We start from the raw sequence: 19,836 nt of genomic DNA, 5'->3' as shown, positions 1-19,836 counted from the left end.
AAACTCTTTCAGCCTCAAGACATGCTTTCCTAAATGCGCTCACATTTTTTAAACTTCATGTGATGATAGTGCAAAGAGCACATTGATAAGAGTCTCACAGTGCAGAAAAGAAGAGGAGAAATATTTGAAGACTGTAATCCCCAATAAATGTTTTATTCAGGCCAAAGAACCTAAGAGAATAACAAATAAGTTTTAAAGAACAGTCATTACTCTGTTAGAGCACACTACTGTTAGCTAGTTGACTGTAAACATTTTAATCAAGTTCTTCCTTCTAGACAAGGAAAGGCTGGATGCTGTAAACCAGGACATGTTCAAAATTTTTATTTTGAGCCTGGACAACCTTCTGCTCTCTGAATTCATGAATTCTCTGACCAAATCAAAACCAAGAGAGACTCTGCCAATATTGATTCAACACAGTATCTGTGACACTTTACTGTCTTTCAGGTGTGCATGCTTTGGTAAAAACCACCTTGATACCCGGCATGAAGTTTTCATCAAGAAAAGCTATCCTCTTTCTTATATTCTGTAGAGTAGAGACATTTCTCTTCTTTTTAGAAGGGTGAATGCTTCTGAAAGACAAAAATTCTACCTCCAGCTTCTAAGAATCCCTCTGTACTTCACAAGCACTTGAGTCTTTATGGATGATTTTTCATTTCTAAACTCTGCACGTATCTTCTTGACTCGCTCCCACACCTGCATGCTCAGGACAGGCAAACACGATTAGGGCTCTCATTCCGATCTCCTTCCTTCACAGAAGAGCCTCATTTTGTGTGTCTCCGATTCTATGCAAGCATTCTAATCTTTCATTGGTGCATTACACTTGTTTTAATGCTGCCTAATAGCATATATCAATTTATACATTCTCTGATATATCTGCATGCAGTTTTCTAGGCTATAAATCTTTCTTTTGTGTTTTTTTTTAATATTATGTATCAACTGATTTTAATAGCTGATTTATATCACATCTTAAATTTGTCAGGACATTTAACACTGAATGTTACTGTTTAAATTGTTCAGAAACTTGTTTCTACTTTCCGAAGATTTTCTATATTATGTACTTTACTACCATCCTGTCTTCATTTGTTACTGATATTAAAAAGATGCACAATGCAAATAGCCTTGCTTTTTCAATGTTTCACAAAATCTTTGCAATAAAATATGTATTATTTGTATAATTGACAGAGGTGGTAGTTTAGATCCTGGAAATGTGACGTTAAGAAAGCTTTTGCAGGTGTTTATGATAAATTTTATATTATAGATGGTGTGAAAATGATTCTTCTTTCAAGTATCCCTTCAGTACTCTCACTTGCACTCCAATTTTAAATGGTTGGTGGACTAGACATTAACAACTATGTCTTTTCTTTTTTCCTGTTCTTTACAAAATAAATAATGTTTCTGTTCATTTTAGAGACAGATCTTTAAGATGTTTTCTGTGGTGATTGCTTTGGGTATAAATATATTCTTAGCAAATACCATGCAATTTTGTTATCAGAAAAACAGCTTGTTAGCGCTGCAAGTAATCCATCCAATAGAAGAACATTTGCAAGTATGGGGAAAAATCTATATTTGTGGAGAAATGGGAACTGTATTTGATTACTACCACCAAAACAAGGACAACATTTTTGTGACCTCTATGGTATACAGTACAGATTAAATTTCTATTTTTATATGTTATCCTGAATTACTAGGTTAGAAAGGAAAGTAATTGTTGATTTTCATTTGGGAAATTCTCCTAAGGATGTATCATACTTGTATCAACTGAAAAAGAACAAAAATTGACTTTGAATATATATATATATATATATTTATACAACCCAGGACAAGCCATCAATAAATGAATCACTGGAATAGTTTGACTCCTCTAAATATGGTAAAGGAACTGAGGCAATAAAAGTTAGACCAACTCTCTCCTGTATTCAGGAAGAAATGAGTCTACTGAGAACAACTCCTTCAGAGATGCCCATGTCAACCTTAAATAATAGCTTTGTACTAAATCAAACTGTATTCTAGAAAGTGAAGAATATTTTTAAAAGATTGATCCAGGTAAGCACCAAGACTTATTAGTGTACATCTTGACATTTTGTGATATATTTGACCCCAATTTAATCTACTGACTACATCTATCAAAACAATCTAAACAAATAATCCAAAATGAATTCAGGGATAACAGTTCAGACTCCCTGAGTCTTTATACTTGTCAGTTACTAACCATATCTTCTCTAAATTAAAGGCAATGCTATTTGAGTATCTATCTTGGAATAATAAGGGAAAACTAATTAAATAGCAAGTCTTTTTTCCTCGGTTAAAATCCTCAATAAATGCATAATTTTTCTATTATTAGTGTATAAATGTTCTACACTACAAAAAGATTTGACCCAGAAAGACAGACTGAGCTAAAATATATGATTGTCACCTGGTCCAGAAGCCATCTTGCTCTCATTATTAGCCTTTTTCATCTGCAATTCTCACTTTGTCTCTTACTTTTGCTCTATGTAGATATCTATTTCTCTGTGATAATCTTGATTTTTAAAAAAATATACAAATTACTATTCAAGGACTGGAAAAAAAGAACTTTCAATTTTCAATGTTTTTCTATTGCCAAAACAAAATATTTTCAACGCACCATGATTATGAAATCACTTTTACTTGCATCATATAAGAAACAAATGTAATATAAAGCCCCTTTTAATTTTGCGTATTTGGTAAATTAAAGATTTCTCTTTGTATGTGCAGAGTTGCCATTGAACTATATGTTTCAATATGTGATATGAACACTTCTTTTTTAAGAATAATCTGTGTATTTTTCTAAAATGCTAATTCTTATAATGCTCCCCATGCATGAGAAAGGTGGTTCTGTAAGAAACAAGCAAAGAAATCTGGAAGTTTAGGATGAAGCTCAGGTGATCTTTATAGAATATCTGAGGACTGATTGACTATAACCGTTCTTTATGTTTACTTTTAAAGTGTACCTTCCAAATCATAAGAAATCTAAAGATTAAATATGTTACATTTTTAAGGCAACCGTAGGCCAGAATATTTTAATAAATGAGATAAATCTAGAGAAATTGACAGTGTTCCCACAGTCTAAAAGCTAGACAATGGTTGGGCTAGAACTGAACTACAATTCTACTTGACTCTCTCTGATTCATTCTTCAACCCAGAGTATCCTTCCTTCCTTCCTTCCTTCTCTTTCTCTCTCTCTCTCTCTCTCCCCTCTCTCTATTTGGTGCCAGGGATAAAACTTGGGACCTTGTGCTTATGAGGCAGGCAGTGGTAGAACCACTGAGCTAAATCCCCAACCTCATACTTTGAATTTCTGAACTAAATTAAACTATTTAGATCTGAGGCCTAAGAATTGTTATCCATCCAGACCCTGTTTTTTATTTAATTTTTAAATTGAAAAATATGATGTGAATTAACATTCATAGGACTGTGAAATTTAGACTATACTGTAGCTTAGCAAGGTTTTAATTTTCCTGAAATCACAGAGCTAATGGAAGACTCAGTCATTCTGGATATTTAATGATTCTTTCAAATTTACCTTTATACTTAAAAATATAATTACTTCTCAAGCCTGTATAGAAACTTCACATTACAAGGTCTATGTCCTGGTTTTATACCACTGTTTGGTATGAATTGTTGACCAAAATTATAAGAAAAATAAGATACATATAAAGAGAGGAAGTAGGCAACTAGACGTCATTTATATTCCTTACCTTTACTATTACTGTGACAGTAGCAATGCCAGGTGGCATTGTTCCATAAATATCAAATGCTTCCACCAAAAATGTGATACTTGCTTCTTGATCTGGAAATGCCTCATAATCCAAACTCCTTAAAAGGGATAGTTCTCCTGTAAATGGATGCAGTGCAAAAATGTGCTTCACTTCTGGACTTCTTATACGATAAGACACATTTGCCCCAAGGTCAACATCTTTAGCCTGCAAGAATTTAAGCAGAGAAAGGGAGGAGAATGGGAAAAAAAAGAATTAAGATACATTACATTCAGCTACAAAGTCCCTAGGATGAATTTAATTAATATGTATGCATTTGTACGAATATGTACAAATAAAAAATAAAGTTAAAAAACACTAGGTGTTAAAAAATTAAGCAGATAATAGATAATGTGAAATAGGAAGAAAAGGGACAAAGGGGAAGGGGAAATTTGGGGGGTAGGGGAAAGGAAAAAAAGGAATAGAGTTAACATGAGAAAATGGAAAATGGAGGGAGGGGTTTAAGGGAGGGCAGGGGAATGGGGAAAAAAGAAGAACCAAGACTGATTATGTCAAGGTACAAATTTCCAAAAATGAATGTCAATATATTGTATAAAGTACCATTAAAATTAATTTTTAAAAACTTAAGCAGAAGAGTGGTAGTATCAGGGGCATAACCAAAACAGAAAAACTCAAGACTGAGGGAAGTCATATGCAGTGTCTAGGACAGCATGAATTTAATGATGACAAAATATATATTTGTCAAGAGAAGCGCTTTTGCTAAGTAAATTTTTATGTTAAGTGGGAGACGAGGGAAGAGGAAAGGAGAGAAGAGGAGAAGGATTAAAAACAACAAAGAGAAAGACTCGAGATTTTTTTCATTAGTGGTTTTATTACTATTATTCACCTTACTTGAAAGATCAAAATTAAAATAATAAATTATATCACAATAAAGAAACACATAATGTCAGAAATAATTATTTTGTGCTCATTTAATAATCACGAAAATGTTTTAAATAGACATCATTATTCACTGATTTAATCAACAAAGTACTAAAGGACTGTAAGGAAAACTAAGGAGTGTTAAGTACAATTTTCTCCTCCTAAGAATCCTGTGATACTTCCTAGATATAAGTCTGTTATACCTTCCTTCCTGTAACTAATATATATCGAGCAATTATCATGTGCAAGGCACTGTGGAGAGAAACAAGAGGAATCAAGACATAATTGCTGCACTCTAGGCTATGGCCTAAGGAGGAATAACTCACAAATATCAAAACAGAAGGAAAAAATGTCCTGACATCTGAAAAAAGTTCTAAGTTAGAACATGGAAAAATAACAGGTTTTAGAGAAGTAGGATCTTATTTCATCCAGAAAAATAGATTGGCAAAGTCACCTCAGGTGGAAGAAATAAAACAAAATGCAAGAACAAAAATGGAGAAGGTCAGAATGTCTTGAATGTGCATTCATTAACAGAAGCACCTCTGAGACTGGAATCCTATCTCCTCTAATCTGTTCTTAGCATCAGAGCTAGAAAAACATTTTAAAGCATGGATTATATTCTGTTAATTTCCTATCTAAAATCCTCTTGACTTTTCACTCAGATTTCCATTAGTCTGCTGTCTCCTGCCATGACAAAATACTTGAAATAATCATGAAAAAAATTGGTTTGTCACACATTTGCAGTCCACGGTCACGTGGCCCTGTTGCTTTGGGCTTGTGGTAACAAAGTGCATCATGGTAGACTACCTGGTAGAGGAATGATCATATCATGACACCCAAAAACAGACGGGTGGAAAGGGGCCACAGGCTACAGAGCGAGACTTCAAAGCATGGGCTTATTAGAGACATTTAAGATTCAAGTATACCTCCTTTAACCTCCTTAACATCATGAGAAGGACATTACATTCTTCTGGATCTTTACTCTGTCAAACTTCACCTTCTCTTCCAAGTTTTCAAGCAGGGTTCTTCTACTTCCTTGAATAACCTGTTCCTTTTGCTTAGTAACTCTAATTAGCCCCTTACCAGACAGTTTAGAAATACCTTACTCCAAGCCAGGTGTGGTGGTGCATGCTTGTAATCCTAGCACTCAGGAGGCTGAGGCAGGAGGATCATTGTGAGTTCCAGAACAGCCTGGTCTATAGTGAGTTCCAGGCCAGTCCCAACTACATAGTGAGACTTTATCTCAAAAAACAAGACAAAAAAGAAATATCTTATACCAACAAATGTTCTCTTTACAGAACACACTGGCTAAAGGCACCTCAGATGGAGGAAATAAAATATAATAATAAAATTGGAGGCCTATATCCCTTTTATTGTGGACATCAATTTTAATTACCAATATACTGGTCTGTTTACTAAACACTGCTGAAATTCCAGAAAGGTAAAATACTTTAGACTTCATAGACTTCCTATGTCAGAATTAAATGCACTAGTAGACAAAAATAAAAATTTACAAGTTAATTGACCTACTAACTCAAAATATTCAAAATTTATTGTAATATTGCAGCTAAGAAGTGAAAAGGAGGCTTAGTTAATTAAAATCCTGGAAAACACCAGTTGTATAGGAAATGAAAAATATCACAGAATAATGTGTATAACAGTATCCATAAAATGTAGCAGAAAACATATACTTATGTATACAGGTATATGTACGAATGTACATGTGTTGTATATGGAATAACTCTGCACATATATATTTATATGTGCAAACATATTTGATATTTATATGAACAAAGAGATAAGAGTAAAAATACACATAGAAGTTTAATACTGTTTACTTTTGAGACTATTTAAATTTCCTTAAAGGACATTTTATTGTCAAATAGTACAAAAAGCATACAGTTTTACATCTGTATATTAAAGAAAACAAAAACTGTTGTTTCATTCTCACAAATTCATCTTTTGTTTTCCCTGAAGGGATGCTGCCACATATAATACATCACGCAATATTTGCGAGACACCAACATTTATTCTTTTACTGAAATTAAAATTTAACTTAATATTTTGCATTTTTGTTGTTAAACTTGGCAATCAATCCTCTTCTAATGGCAAATCTTATATTCTAGAACTCTTGAAATTCTTGTTCTTTCTACATACCTGTAATTGAAGGAAGGTAGTCCCAGCTGGCAGATTCTCCTCAACAACTGCAGTATATGTTGAGTTGGTGAACACAGGGCTATTATCGTCAATATCCACAACCTTAATGGCCAGTGTGAGAGCTGAATGTCGAGGGTGCACTGCTCCATCAGTTGCCACAACAATAAGTTCATAGTAGTCCCTCACCTCTCTGTTCAGTTTCACAGCTGTGTAGATGCTCCCATTGGAGGTTACGCGAAACAGATTATTGAAGTTACCCAAACTGTAGTGCACTTGACCATTTATTCCAGCATCAGGGTCTGTTGCCTGAACGCAATGAAAAACAAAGGAATTCACAAAACTGCTTCTGATGTGCTGCTGATAAATTATGACATTTCTCTAATCAGATAGTATTTTTTGCTTTAAGGAAAATTTTAAGAATATAATGAAGAAACAATGCATGGTTTGAGTTAGAAATGTTCCATAATTATTAAAATTAAAAAGTAAAAAAAAAACCTTACAATTTGATATATATGTATAACATATCTTGTTGCATAACATATATATGCATAATTCATACATTCTTATTATTAACAATACAATGACGTGCTTGTCAGAGATAATAATAAAAAAGATGCTGAATTTTTCAGGTACTGTTTCCTTAATAGATTTTGAATGTTAGAGTAGAAAAACACATCTAGAGTGAGAAGCCAGTGTGGACTACAGCAGCAACAGCAGCACAGCTGCAGGTACTTCCAGACAGGGCCCTAGGCCCGACCCCGGGTGCCTGGGGCGACGAGCCCCAGCCAAAGACGTACCAACCAGGAAAAGAGCTGCACGAGCAACAGCCAGAGGCCTGACCTGGTACCATTGGTAAGTGGAAGTAGACCCTACCCAAAAGCCCACTCAGACACCAGTGCCCGGGGCGTTCAGTATCCAGCCAAAGGCCCTACCAGACAACAGCTATGTAGGAGGGCAGTCCATAGACAGAGGAACACCTAGATATTATTCCAAGTGTGCACATGCAACAGTCAGAACCCTGTCCAAAAAATAAACCAATTCAAGAATTCAGAAAGGCACCACTCTGAACCCAGAAGTTGGTGCAGTGGTAAGCAGAAGGGAAAAGGCCACTCAGTGGCTTGCTGAAAATTGAAGGCCACTGAGTGAGCAAAACGTTACCTCAACAAAGATGCAACAGGCTGCATCTGTTGAAAAGAGAAGACATGCAAACAAGTGTCAAAACCAGACTTCCAGATCACCTAAGGCAACTCCAAATGGCAATGAGATGGAACAATCTGATACTCAATCACCCGGACTCCCTAAACTGCCAAAAAAAGATCTGGAAAAAATGAAATCAGAAATAATTTAAAAGATAACAAAAGAGATTGTATGTACAGTGCAAGACATGATTAATAAATCTAGAACAGACACAAATTAAAAAAAAACAAAGGAGTTGAAGAACAAGATGGAATCCCAACATAGTAATCAAATGGATTCCATAAAACAGATACTAACATATTTCCAGAAGATTAAAAACTCCATTGAAATTTTATGCAGCAGAAAGAGCCAATGTGAAGACAGAATTTCAGATATAGAAGACAGGATTGCAATTACTGACCAGGAAAAGAATAATTATTTGAAAATAGTAAGGAACCATGAGAAATCAATCCAGCAACTTCTACATGATGCAAAGAAGAATAACACAAGACTAATCAGAGTCAATGAAGAAACAGGAGAGAGAGCAAGCGACATTAAAAAAAAGTTCACAGAAGTAATAGGAGAAAACTTCCCAAGCAGGGGTAAAGAAGTTGACATACAGATAAGTGAGATATAAAGGACTCCAACTAACCATGGTCAAAAGAAATCTACACCTCAGCATACAATAGTTAAGATTCCAGAAACCCAACATAAGAAAAACATTCTACAAGCAGTTAGAGAAAATAAACAAATCACATAAAAAGGAAAATCCATAAAAATGACAGCGGACTTCTCAACACAAACCCTCAAGGCAAGAAGAGCTTGGAGTGATGTATTTCAAGCCCTAAAGGAAAAAAACCTCCAACCCAGATTGATGTAACCTGCAAGACCATCTTTCAAAATTGATGGAGAAATAAGATGCTTTCATGACAAAGACTATCTGAGGAACATTATGAATAACAAAGCAGCACATCCAAAAATTTTTGAACAATATCCTAGGAAAAGACAATGAGGATCACAACCCCAGGAAGCCTAGCAGAATGGATCCATTAGTAAGGACAAGAAATTAAATGCAAAGGGGGAGAATCCAACAAAAATTAAGTCATGATAAGGATAAATCACTACATATCAGTTATAAACATCAACGGTAATGGTCTCAATTCACCAATCAAAAGAAATAGACTGGCAGAATGGGTCAAAAAGCAAGATCCAATGACATGCTGCATACAAGAAACACATAACTAAAAAAGAAACTGATAGATTGAAGATAAAGGGTGGAAAATAATACTCCACATGAGAGGAAGTAAAAAAAAAACAAACAAAAGTAGCTATCCTATTTGCAGGTGAAATGAATTTCAAACCAATATTGATTAAGAGAGACAATGAAGAACACTCCATCCTTGTAAAGGGAAAAATTCAAGAGGAAGAGATGACAATCTTAAATAATGCACCAAATAATAGCGCACTCAACTACACAAAACAAATACTAACAGACATGAAAAATCAAATAAGCATTAATACAGTAGTAGTGGGGGACCTCAATAACCCTTTGTCACAAATAGATCAACTAGACAGAAAATAATGAAATACTAGAACTCAATCAAACTCTTGAACAAGTAAACTTAAAAGATGTTTACAGAGTGTCCCACCCCACAAAATCAGAATACACATTCTTTTCAGCTGCACATGGGCTGTTTTCCAAAACAGACCACTTACTTTCTCATAGAACATCTTTAAATAAGTGAGAAGGAGCTGAAGTTAACCCCTGTATATTATTAGACTATAGTGTGATGAAATTTGAGAAAAAGAGAAACTGCAAGAATTTCATAAACACATGTAAATTGAACAACATACTTCTCAATAACCAATATGTCACACAGGAAATTAACCCAATGTGAATTAACAAAATTGAAAACATAATTAAATAGTAACCAACTAAGAAAATCCCAGACCTTGATGGTTTCACTGCTGAATTCCACAATACATTTAGAAAGAAACTACTGCCACTACTCTTTAAGCTCGTCAATAAATTTGAAAGGAAAGCAATACTCTAAATTCATTCCTGAAGTCAAGCATCACCTTGATTCCAAGAAAGACCCAACCAAAGAAGAGAACTATAGGCCAATCTCAATAATAGACATAGATGCAAAAATCCTTAATAAGATGTTGGCAAATAGAATGCAGAAGATAGATCATCAGGAAGATCCTACAATCTGATCAAGTGGATTGTTTCATCCCAGGGATGTTTCAACATAAGCAAATCAATAAATGTAATACACTATATTGATAGAGTTTAGGACAAAAACCATATGATCATGTTAATAGACACAGAAAAATTGTTCAACAAAATCCAACACATATTCATGATAAAAACCCTAGAAGAAATTGGAATCTATGGTCTGTACCTGAACCTGGTAAAAGTCCTCTATGAAAAACCATCATTCAATATCATGTTAAATGGTCAAAAGCTGAAATCCTTCACAGTAAAATTAGGAACTAGACAAGAATGTCCACTATCACAAGTCCTGTTCAATATAGTTTTGGAAACATTAGCCATAGCAATTAGACAAGAGAAAGAGCTAAAAGGAATAAAGATAGGAAATTAAGAAGTTAAATTATCATTATTTGCAGATGACATGATTATATAGAAGATTCGAAGAATTCCACCAAAAGTCTTCTAGACTTAGTAACCAAATTTAGTAGTATAGCTGGATACAAGGTCAACACACAAAAATTAATAGCTTTCCTATACACGAACAACAGACTCACTGAAAGAGGAACTGGATAAACAACTCCCTTCACAATAGCATTTAAAAAATGAAATACATAGGAATCAACCTAAGGAAAGCAATCAAAGACTTCTACTCTGAAAACTATATCACTCTGAAAAAAGGGATTGAAGTGGATATCAGAAAGTGGAAAGACATCTCTTGTTCCTGCATAAGAAGAATCAATACAAAGAAAATGGCCATTCTTCCAAAACTGCTGTGTAGATTCAATGCACTCCCAATTGAAATACCAGCAGCATACTTTACAGATCTTGAGGAAAAAAAAATCATTTGGAACAAGAAGAGACCTAGAATAGCAAAAGCAATTCTAGGTAACAAAAACAAGTTGAGGGTATTACAGTCCCCGACTTGAAACCATAATACAAAGCCACAGTGATAAAAACAACATGGCACTGGCAAAGACGGATGAGTAGAAGACAAAAAACTTGAGACATACTCATCCACCTCATCTCTGACAAAGGAGCCAAACATCCTCACTGTAGGAAAGATAGCCTCTTTAATAAATGGTGCTGGAAAAACAGGGCTTCAACTTGCCAAAGGTTATAATTAGACCTATGTTTCTAAGCATGCACCAAACTAAAACAGAAGTGGATTAAAGATCTAAATATTAAAATACAAACACTAAACTGTCTGGAACAGAAGTTAGGTAGAACTCATGAAGACACTGGCATTGATAAAGACTTCAGGAACACAACCTCAGTTGCATGTGAACTAGCATAAACTATCAACAAGTGGGATTCTTCTTATTAAAAAGCTTCTGCAAAGCAAGAGAAACCACCAATAGTGGGAAGAGAAAAACTCCACTGTGGGAACATTTTTTACCAGGTATTCTTCTGACAAAGGTCTACTATAGAGAATATATAAAGAACTTAAAAAAATCAGCCCTCCTTAATTTAAAGACCCAACCCAAAAACGGGCATCTGGAATGAACATACATGTCTAAGACAAAGATATAGAAAAGGGAAATAAACATATGAAAAAATGTTCAACACCACTGGTCATTTGAAAGTCAAATGAAAACAACACTGAGGTTCTACCTTACCTCAGAGAAAATGGCTGCTATCATGAATTCAACCAATAACAACTGCTGGTGAGGCTCTGGGGAAAAGGAACCTTTCTCTACTGGTATTGCGAGTGTAGACTGGGGCAACCAATTTGGAAATTAGTATGGAAATATCTCAAAAATTAGGACTCTAGGTCTCATTTGCCCCAGCTATTCCCCACTGCTTACCTTCCCAAAATAATTAAAAGAATCATACCACAAGAGATATTTGCACACCCATGTTTATAGTGGTATAGTTTGTAATAGCTAAAACATGGAAAAGCACAATTGCTTACTAACTGGACTCTGAACAAAGAAAATGTGATTTTTAAAAAAATATAAAATGGAGTGCTACTCAGCCATAAAAAATGAAAAATTAGAGGCATTTATAGCTAAGTGGATGCACAATGAGACCATACTCATAAGTGAAATAAATAGGACACATGAGTAAACACCAAATAGTTTCTCTGGTGTGAGAAAGTGAAAGTGTAAATAAGGATAAAAATGTATGATAGACAATGTGAAATTCAAAAGGTAAAGGGGAAGCAGAAGTGGGAAGGGTAGCTGAAAGGAAAGAGAAATAGAATTAACATGAAAAAATGAAAAAAATGGAAAGAGAGACTTCATAGACAGGGAGGGATGGAGGGAGAAGAGAGGATAGGATATAGGGAAAAATAATAAGCAAGATGTATCATGTAAAGGCACAATTCTCCAATCATGAACGTCATTATATTGTATACCTAAAATGTACAATAAAATGTTAAAAAATAAGACAAACATGTTTAGCTTTTCATTAACACATTTTGCTATATCTTTTTTATTCAAGTACTTTATATATTTTCATATTGAAATTGCTCAAGCACTATATATATATACTACCTCATTTAATCTTCACAATGTTCCCAATGACTAAAGATTATTGGTTCCATTTTGCAAAGGAGAACATGCGAACTAAATATTCTTGCCTCAGTTGACACAACAAACAAATACCTCAGTGTCCTAGTACAATACCATATATAAAAATTATTTAATAAATACCAGAATGATTTATGAGCCTCAGTTTATGTATGTATGAAACCGAAATTTGAACCTCAGTGTACTACAGAATCAAATGGAGCTGGGTGTGGTGGCGCACACCTGTAATCCCAGCACTCACGAGGCTGAAGGAGGAGGATCACTGTGAGTTCCAGACCAGTATGGGCTACATAGTGAGTTCCAGGTCAGTCTCAACTACATAGTGAGACCCTGTCTCAAAAAAGCAAAACAAAACAAAACAAACAAACAAACAAAAAACAACAAAAAAGGAAATAAAATTACAGTATTTCTAAACTTCTTAAAAATATTAGGATATAAATGCAAATGGCAGAATAATCAATAGTAGTAGTAAATCTACACTGGCTGAAATTTTTAAGTTGTACAAATAACTGCATCAAAGATTAGTAAATATTGAGTGAATAGTCTCCTAATACTTATGAAAAAATAATCTTCTATATGTCAGTTAATGTGTTATGAATTACAACTTTACACTATAAAATATTGGATGTGTTGTATTAAATAAAACTGTTATTATTCTTAAAAATATTTAAGAAGCCATAAATATATAATTCTGTCAAACTATCAGCAAGATTATCTGCAAGGAAATGAAGGAAAACAAAGACACTTGACTGCCTTCTGAGCTAGGAACACGGTAATCACTTAATCTTTGAAAATCCTGGAATATAATGCAATGCATTTTGATAACATATATAAAGTCACACTTTTAGTTTCACAAACATCAGGGAAGCAGGCCAGCTCTGGTTGCAGAATGACCGTGTGTAGTTTGAAATGGTTAAGTCCAAAATATGAAAATCATAATTATAAATATATTTCTACTGTGTCATAATATCAGACCTTTCAGCAGGATTTGTCCTTAGAATTATCAAAATACAAAAGCCCTTCTGAGATTAACATAGTTTGTGGCATAATCCTAAGAAATGATGAAAAAATTAAGGAGTGCTAAAGCAAATAGAACTGAACTGAAGAATTTCCATAGATGCATTTCCTTCTACTTTTATGCTCTGCCTACACTTTGCCTCACAATATTTTTCATTAAGTTTATCGGTACATTTTAGGTATACAGTACCGTTACATTCATCATTGTGAACTTGTACCTTTACATGATGTATCTTGGTTCTCAGTTTTCCCCCACTGCCCTAATCTCTCTTCACCCCACCACCCTTCCCTATTTACAAAGACTTTATTTCCATTTTTTCTTTTTCTCATATTTTTTTTCCCTTCTTTCCTTTCCCCTACTCTTCCTACTTCCCCTACTCCTTTAGCCCTTTTCTTCCTACTTTACATTATCAATTATTGACAAATCAGTTAAGAGACTCATTGTAATAGAAAAAAACCAACAACATTGCTCACCATTTCATGAAAGAAAACAGATAAAGAATGAGAAAAAACATAACTTCAAAACGTAAGGTTTTATTTATTCCACTAGCATTTTGCAATTTTTGGTCACTGTTTTATCACTGAGATAGTGAACATCACAAAATCAGTCATTTATGAAATCAGACATTTAAATGACTCTTGCTTGTTATTTTTATTCTTCCATATATCTGAAGGTTTCTTATGATAGAATGGCTTAGTTTAACTAACTTGGCTTTAAGTGTGTGGCTGTGCATGCAGTGATAGGTATGTGGAGGATGGAGTGTTGTATATGTGTTCTATATATGTCCAGCTTCTTAGCTGATACCTCCAGTAGGATCTTCAAATACATCTGGGCCATCGCTTCTCAGCCTTTTGGCTAAAATCAAGTGCAAATATATCTAGAGCGATGCTCCTTCACTTACCATGAGATTATATATAACCTGATAAACCCACTATAAATTTAAAATATAGTAAGTAAAAAATGAATTTAACACATGTAATCTACTGTACTTTTAATTCAGAAACACATTACACACTTGTAGAGTATTAGTTGTTTACTCGCACTGCAACCTGCAGCTCACTGCTGCTGCCCAGCATCTCAAGAGTGTCCTACTGCATACTGTTAGCCTTGGAAAAGATCACAATTTAAAGTAGAGTTTTTACTGAACATATATTGCTTTTGCACCATCATAAAACTGAAAATTAAGTTGAGCCATACTGAGTGAAGGACTGTGTTAGTTTTCTATGACTCCTATAACAAATTATCACAAATTTATCAGCTTCCTCAAATCAATTTTATTTTTCAAATCCCTGTAAGTGTTTAACAGAGATCTCACCAGGCTAAAGTAATAGTATAAACAGGGCTGTGTTCCTTTCTGGAGGCTCTAGGGTAAAAACAAATATTTTGCTCACTCAAATTGTTGGTAGCACTCAGTTGCTTCAGGTTGCAGGACTAAGATCCACACTTCCCCGATGGTAGTTACGTGGAACCGACCCCAGCTGCTAACTGTCACGGACACTCCCCGTTCCTGGCACACTTCTCCCATCTCTAAGGGCAGCAGTGGTCGTCCATTTCCATTGGAATTTTAAAAAATTGCTCCTCTCTTTTTCTACTTCATCTCTTTGATCTGGTTTTTGGTTACCTTGTTCCACATTCAGATCTTGTGTGATTACATTCAATTTATTTTGTCATTCCAGAAAAATAGTCTCACCTCCAGGTCCCTAACTTTAATCTCAACTTTTGCAATTATACAACAATCTCTAGTTTTGACGAGATGCTTTGCTAACAGGGATATTCAAAAAGGCATTCAACAGGTAGACTGAAAATAAAAGTTAGATGGGGCATTGTCATGAATTAAATTTTATAATTTAGTTAAAATTCATTTAAATGAGTTAAAATGTAATATGGCAAACACACACACACACACACACACACACACACACACACACACACACTTTTGACCTGATCTACCACTACTTAATCCACTGAATGCCCATGAAAGGCATATTTGATGTTTATAGAATAAAAGATTATATTCTGCTGGAATTTGCTCTAAACATTATAAATTTGCTCAGACATAGATCTAATGGAGACAAAGGGACTGGAATGTGACGTGCAAGGCTGTTTCTTTCCTTTTTTGTAGTACAATTATTTGAGAAGTATAAAACAACATGGGCTCATTAAGCAATGTAGTTGTACTATAGGAGCTACTATAGATGAGTACATAAAATTAGACAAGATAATCATAGAATCCCTTATTCTCTATCAGCAGTACTGTGAAGAACTTTACATTGATGTTTAATATCTAGCCAAGCAGCTCAGTGTGTGATACTTTACTGAAACCATTTATCTTCTTAGAAATCAATTAAAAGTTAATTAAAATTGTTTTTAAGAAGTCACATATCTCTTCTCCTGTTGTACTACACCAAGGCATTAAACAGTAATAGCAGCAATTTAAAATATATTTCCACAATTCACATTTTTTTATTATTTATCTTACCACAATTCCTGATTTGTGGCAAATTATTTGCAGTCACATATTGTTGAGTAGTTGGCTTATAGTCTGTTGCCAAATAAAAATTTTAAAAATAAAAATAAAGACCTTCATAGACAGAATTTTTGATATTTGCCAGCAATACAATTGACAAATTTTAATCATTAAAATCAAATGAAGTCTATTAAAGGTACTCAAATAAATTTTACAGAAAGAAGTCAGACAACACATTAGAGCATTTACTGAGGTTCTTGAAATAATTATTGTGCACCTAATTTTGGCATGATTCTTGAAAATTGAACAAAATTGCATTTCTTAAAGATGACTTAAATTATCCTTTTTATTGTTGTTGTTCATTTTCATTGCAGAATGGTCATTACACAAAATTTCCACCAATAAAAGTAGAAGCTGTTGTTGAGTGTGGTGGTTCATGCTTGTAATCTCTGCTAGTTGGGAGCCCAAGATAGGAGGATCATGAATTGGAAGGCAACACAGTGAGTCATCATTTCAAAAATGAAAAAAAAAAAAAAAAAGAGTAGGGTCCCATCACTTGCACTTCTACTCTGGAGGCTGCCAATCATTTAGAGATCTGAAAACCTGTCTGTATGTGTGTAACACATTAGTACAAACCCCAGAGTAAAGCCTGATATTTAGCACTCTTCCATTTAAAAGTCTTTGGGTAGATTTCTTGTGCAATTTGTCAATGATTAATTCCACCTTAAAAAGATTTCTTACTTATTCACAGTATGTAGAGAAAAGTTATTTGTTTATTCCGACAGAATCAGTATTACGCAAAGAATTTTGAGGACAAAAGAAAAATTTGATAGCTATTATAAAGGTGTGAAATACAATGTAGTGCCTAATTAATACAGTGTGAAGCCAAGAGAGAGTTTTGCTCTACTTTTCCCTTGTCTTTTACAGCAATTTAAGAGGCCATGCACTCCTTTCTCACCCTGAAGTGAGAACATAAAGTTTGTTTAGTATGGAAATCAGATGAAGAAGTTTGGCAACACTGGTACATTTAATGACATTATTAGTGGAAAAGTGCTTTTTAATAAAATATTATCTACAGAGCCAGGGATTTAGCATGCCTTGAAGTGCCAGGTCCTAAGTTCCATCCTTGGTAGCAGAAAAAAAAAAAAATCCTGGAGATATGGTAACACAAACACCTGAGTTAAAATCCCCTAAAGAGGACAAGAATGAATGGATTTTCATCAAATATCGATAATCTCAAATATTCAATCCTGAGGATTCTAGATATCAACCAATGGCTTCAAAGGTTTAAATTCTGGGTTAGAAATACAGATCATCCTGTACTCACTCAGTGGACTCGAGTGAGACTCAATTGTTCTAAGATATTTTTGTCCTTTATCTGTAAAAGAATAACAATTAGTAATTTTTCTCACCATTGCCTATGAGTAATCTACACAATTAGCAACATACTTGGGTCACATTAAAAAATAAAGAAAAATGGTCATGTTTATTATTGTGTTTGTGATGTCTAATAGAAAAGGTAAATTCAATTTTAAATTGACAAAGACTATACTGATAGAAGAATCTAGTCAACTTTAGTTAGCTTCTTTATACATTTTATTTTCTTTTGGATCTTTTAAAATATGATAAAGGAAGTCTACTAGAATCTTTTAACATTGTTATTCTCAGGATTCCTTGAAAATATTAGTGGCCACATCAATGAGTGAACTCACATATAAAAGTCATTTGTCCTCACAGTGGTCTTTTTTTGTCATTACTTTTATTTATTTTTTCCACCTTTAATTGAGTTTATTGGTACATTTTAGGGATACAGTACAGTTACATTCATTGTTGGGACCTTGTACCTCTACATGACAAGTCTTGATTCTCATTTTTTCCCCTTGTCCCTGCCCTCCCTTCACCACCTCCTCCCCTCCCATCTACAAACACCTTACTTTCATCTTTTCATTCTCTCACATTTTTTTCTTTTCCCTTATTACCCTTCCCTTACCCATCCCACCTTCCCTACACTTTTAGCTCCTTTCTTCCCATTTCTAAATGTCAGTAATCTTATTAGAATCTTATGCATTGTTGTCACACTTGTGTAAATACCGAATAGTTTCCCTGGTGTGAATAATATCACAGTGTTTTTAATATAAGGAATGAAAATATGTTAAACTTATATGACTTGATGATGAATAACAGAAATGATTAATTACTACAAGAAAGAGGATAAATATGTAGTGATTTCTTATACAAAATTCAGGAAGTATTAGATTAAATTCATGAATAAATTCAATAGAAATCTCATGTGATGATATTATAGATGTCACCAGTCTGAGAAATGCTAGGTATATTTGGACTGAGAACATGCAGTTCTAAAAAGTGCATTCCATTTGAAAATGGAAGAAAAGATACCTTTCAGTTATTTTTCCCTCCAATGTCTGATTTTCTTTTTTTTAATTAAGTTTATTGGTACATTTAAAGCAAACAATACAGTTACATTTATCATTGAAATATTGTATCTTTACATGGTGTGTCTTGGTTCTTGTTTTATCCCCATACCCATCCTCCCTTCACTGCCTTCATCCTTCCCTATTTACAAAGACTTTGTTTCCATTTTTTCATTTATTCACATTTTTTCCTTATTTCCTTTCCCCTCTCCTTCCCACTTCCCCTTTAGCTATTTTTTTTCCTATTTCACAATCCCAGTTATATCATTTGTTCCTTATTTACACCGTTATGTCTTAAAGTAATTTCATCATGGTTGGGAAATAAATGTATATGTAAGTGGGTGAATGTTTATGACTTCTTTATAAGTTGCAAAGCACTTGAAATCATTACAGTGACATCTGAAAGCAATATAAGAATTATTTCACACTAAGCATCTCTTACTTGTTGTAACTACTGCAGGCTGTCCTTCAAAATCTGAAAAGACTAATTCTACCCACAAAAATCAGTAAATATTATTTCTACACATAAAGGCTTGATAGTATTTTTCTCTAAAGTGATACAGTTTCTTTGTTCACAAGTTCTTTTCATGCTACTGTGGAGAAACTACAATTAAACTATCTTCCAGAACTTAAATATTTCTCTGCATTGTGCTAACTGGTTCCACCAAGGAGAGATAACTATCCATCCACTGAGATTCCCTGTCATCCTGTGTTTATGTGGCTCATGTTGTAATTGTCTGGATATTAGCTTGTTTCCTACACTATACTTTAAACAACTTGGGCATAAGAAAAATGAACTATTTATCATTAACTTTCCAACACTTACTCTTAGGTATTCAGTGAATATTTGTTGAATAAATGTTTAATTAAGGACTTCTAATTTACCAAGCAGTGGCGGCCTTACTCGAAAGTTTGGCTGAATCTACCAAAATCCAAAGCAATTAAATGTGGACACACAATAAATTACATTTTGTAGTGGGATTGAGTAGATGTTATTGTTCTATTTTGTTATGCACTTATATCCCACAACTGACCCTCTGACACAAATTAAGGTTTAGCATTTTTTTATATGTCAGCTTCCAAGTAACTCCAAAATCTTGGCAGTTTACCACTACAGATGTTTATTTATTGTCTACACACACACACACACACACACATGTAAATATAATGGATGCATATATATAT

General features: G+C 34.0%; 1 protein-coding gene across 10 annotated transcripts in view; it reads right to left on the bottom strand.

Moving 5' to 3' along the window:
• Pcdh15 (protocadherin related 15) overlaps positions 1–19,836 on the bottom strand; it is an 802,311-nt gene that overhangs the window by 184,547 nt on the left and 597,928 nt on the right. For all 10 annotated transcript variants that reach the window (XM_033766616.1, XM_033766617.1, XM_033766618.1 and 7 more), the window contains 2 exons: positions 6,813–7,118; positions 3,717–3,941 (listed from right to left, as the gene is read on the bottom strand). In XM_033766616.1, coding sequence (XP_033622507.1) covers positions 3,717–3,941; positions 6,813–7,118 — 531 coding nt within the window. The remainder of the gene's footprint in view (positions 1–3,716; positions 3,942–6,812; positions 7,119–19,836) is intronic.

The sequence above is a fragment of the Fukomys damarensis genome, unplaced genomic scaffold (assembly GCF_012274545.1).
Source record: "Fukomys damarensis isolate Sample0158 unplaced genomic scaffold, DMR_v1.0_HiC HiC_scaffold_20, whole genome shotgun sequence".
NCBI classification, from domain to species: domain Eukaryota; kingdom Metazoa; phylum Chordata; class Mammalia; order Rodentia; family Bathyergidae; genus Fukomys; species Fukomys damarensis.
The sequence above is the reverse complement of the archived record's forward strand: the minus strand, read 5'-3'. Positions and strand labels throughout refer to the sequence as shown.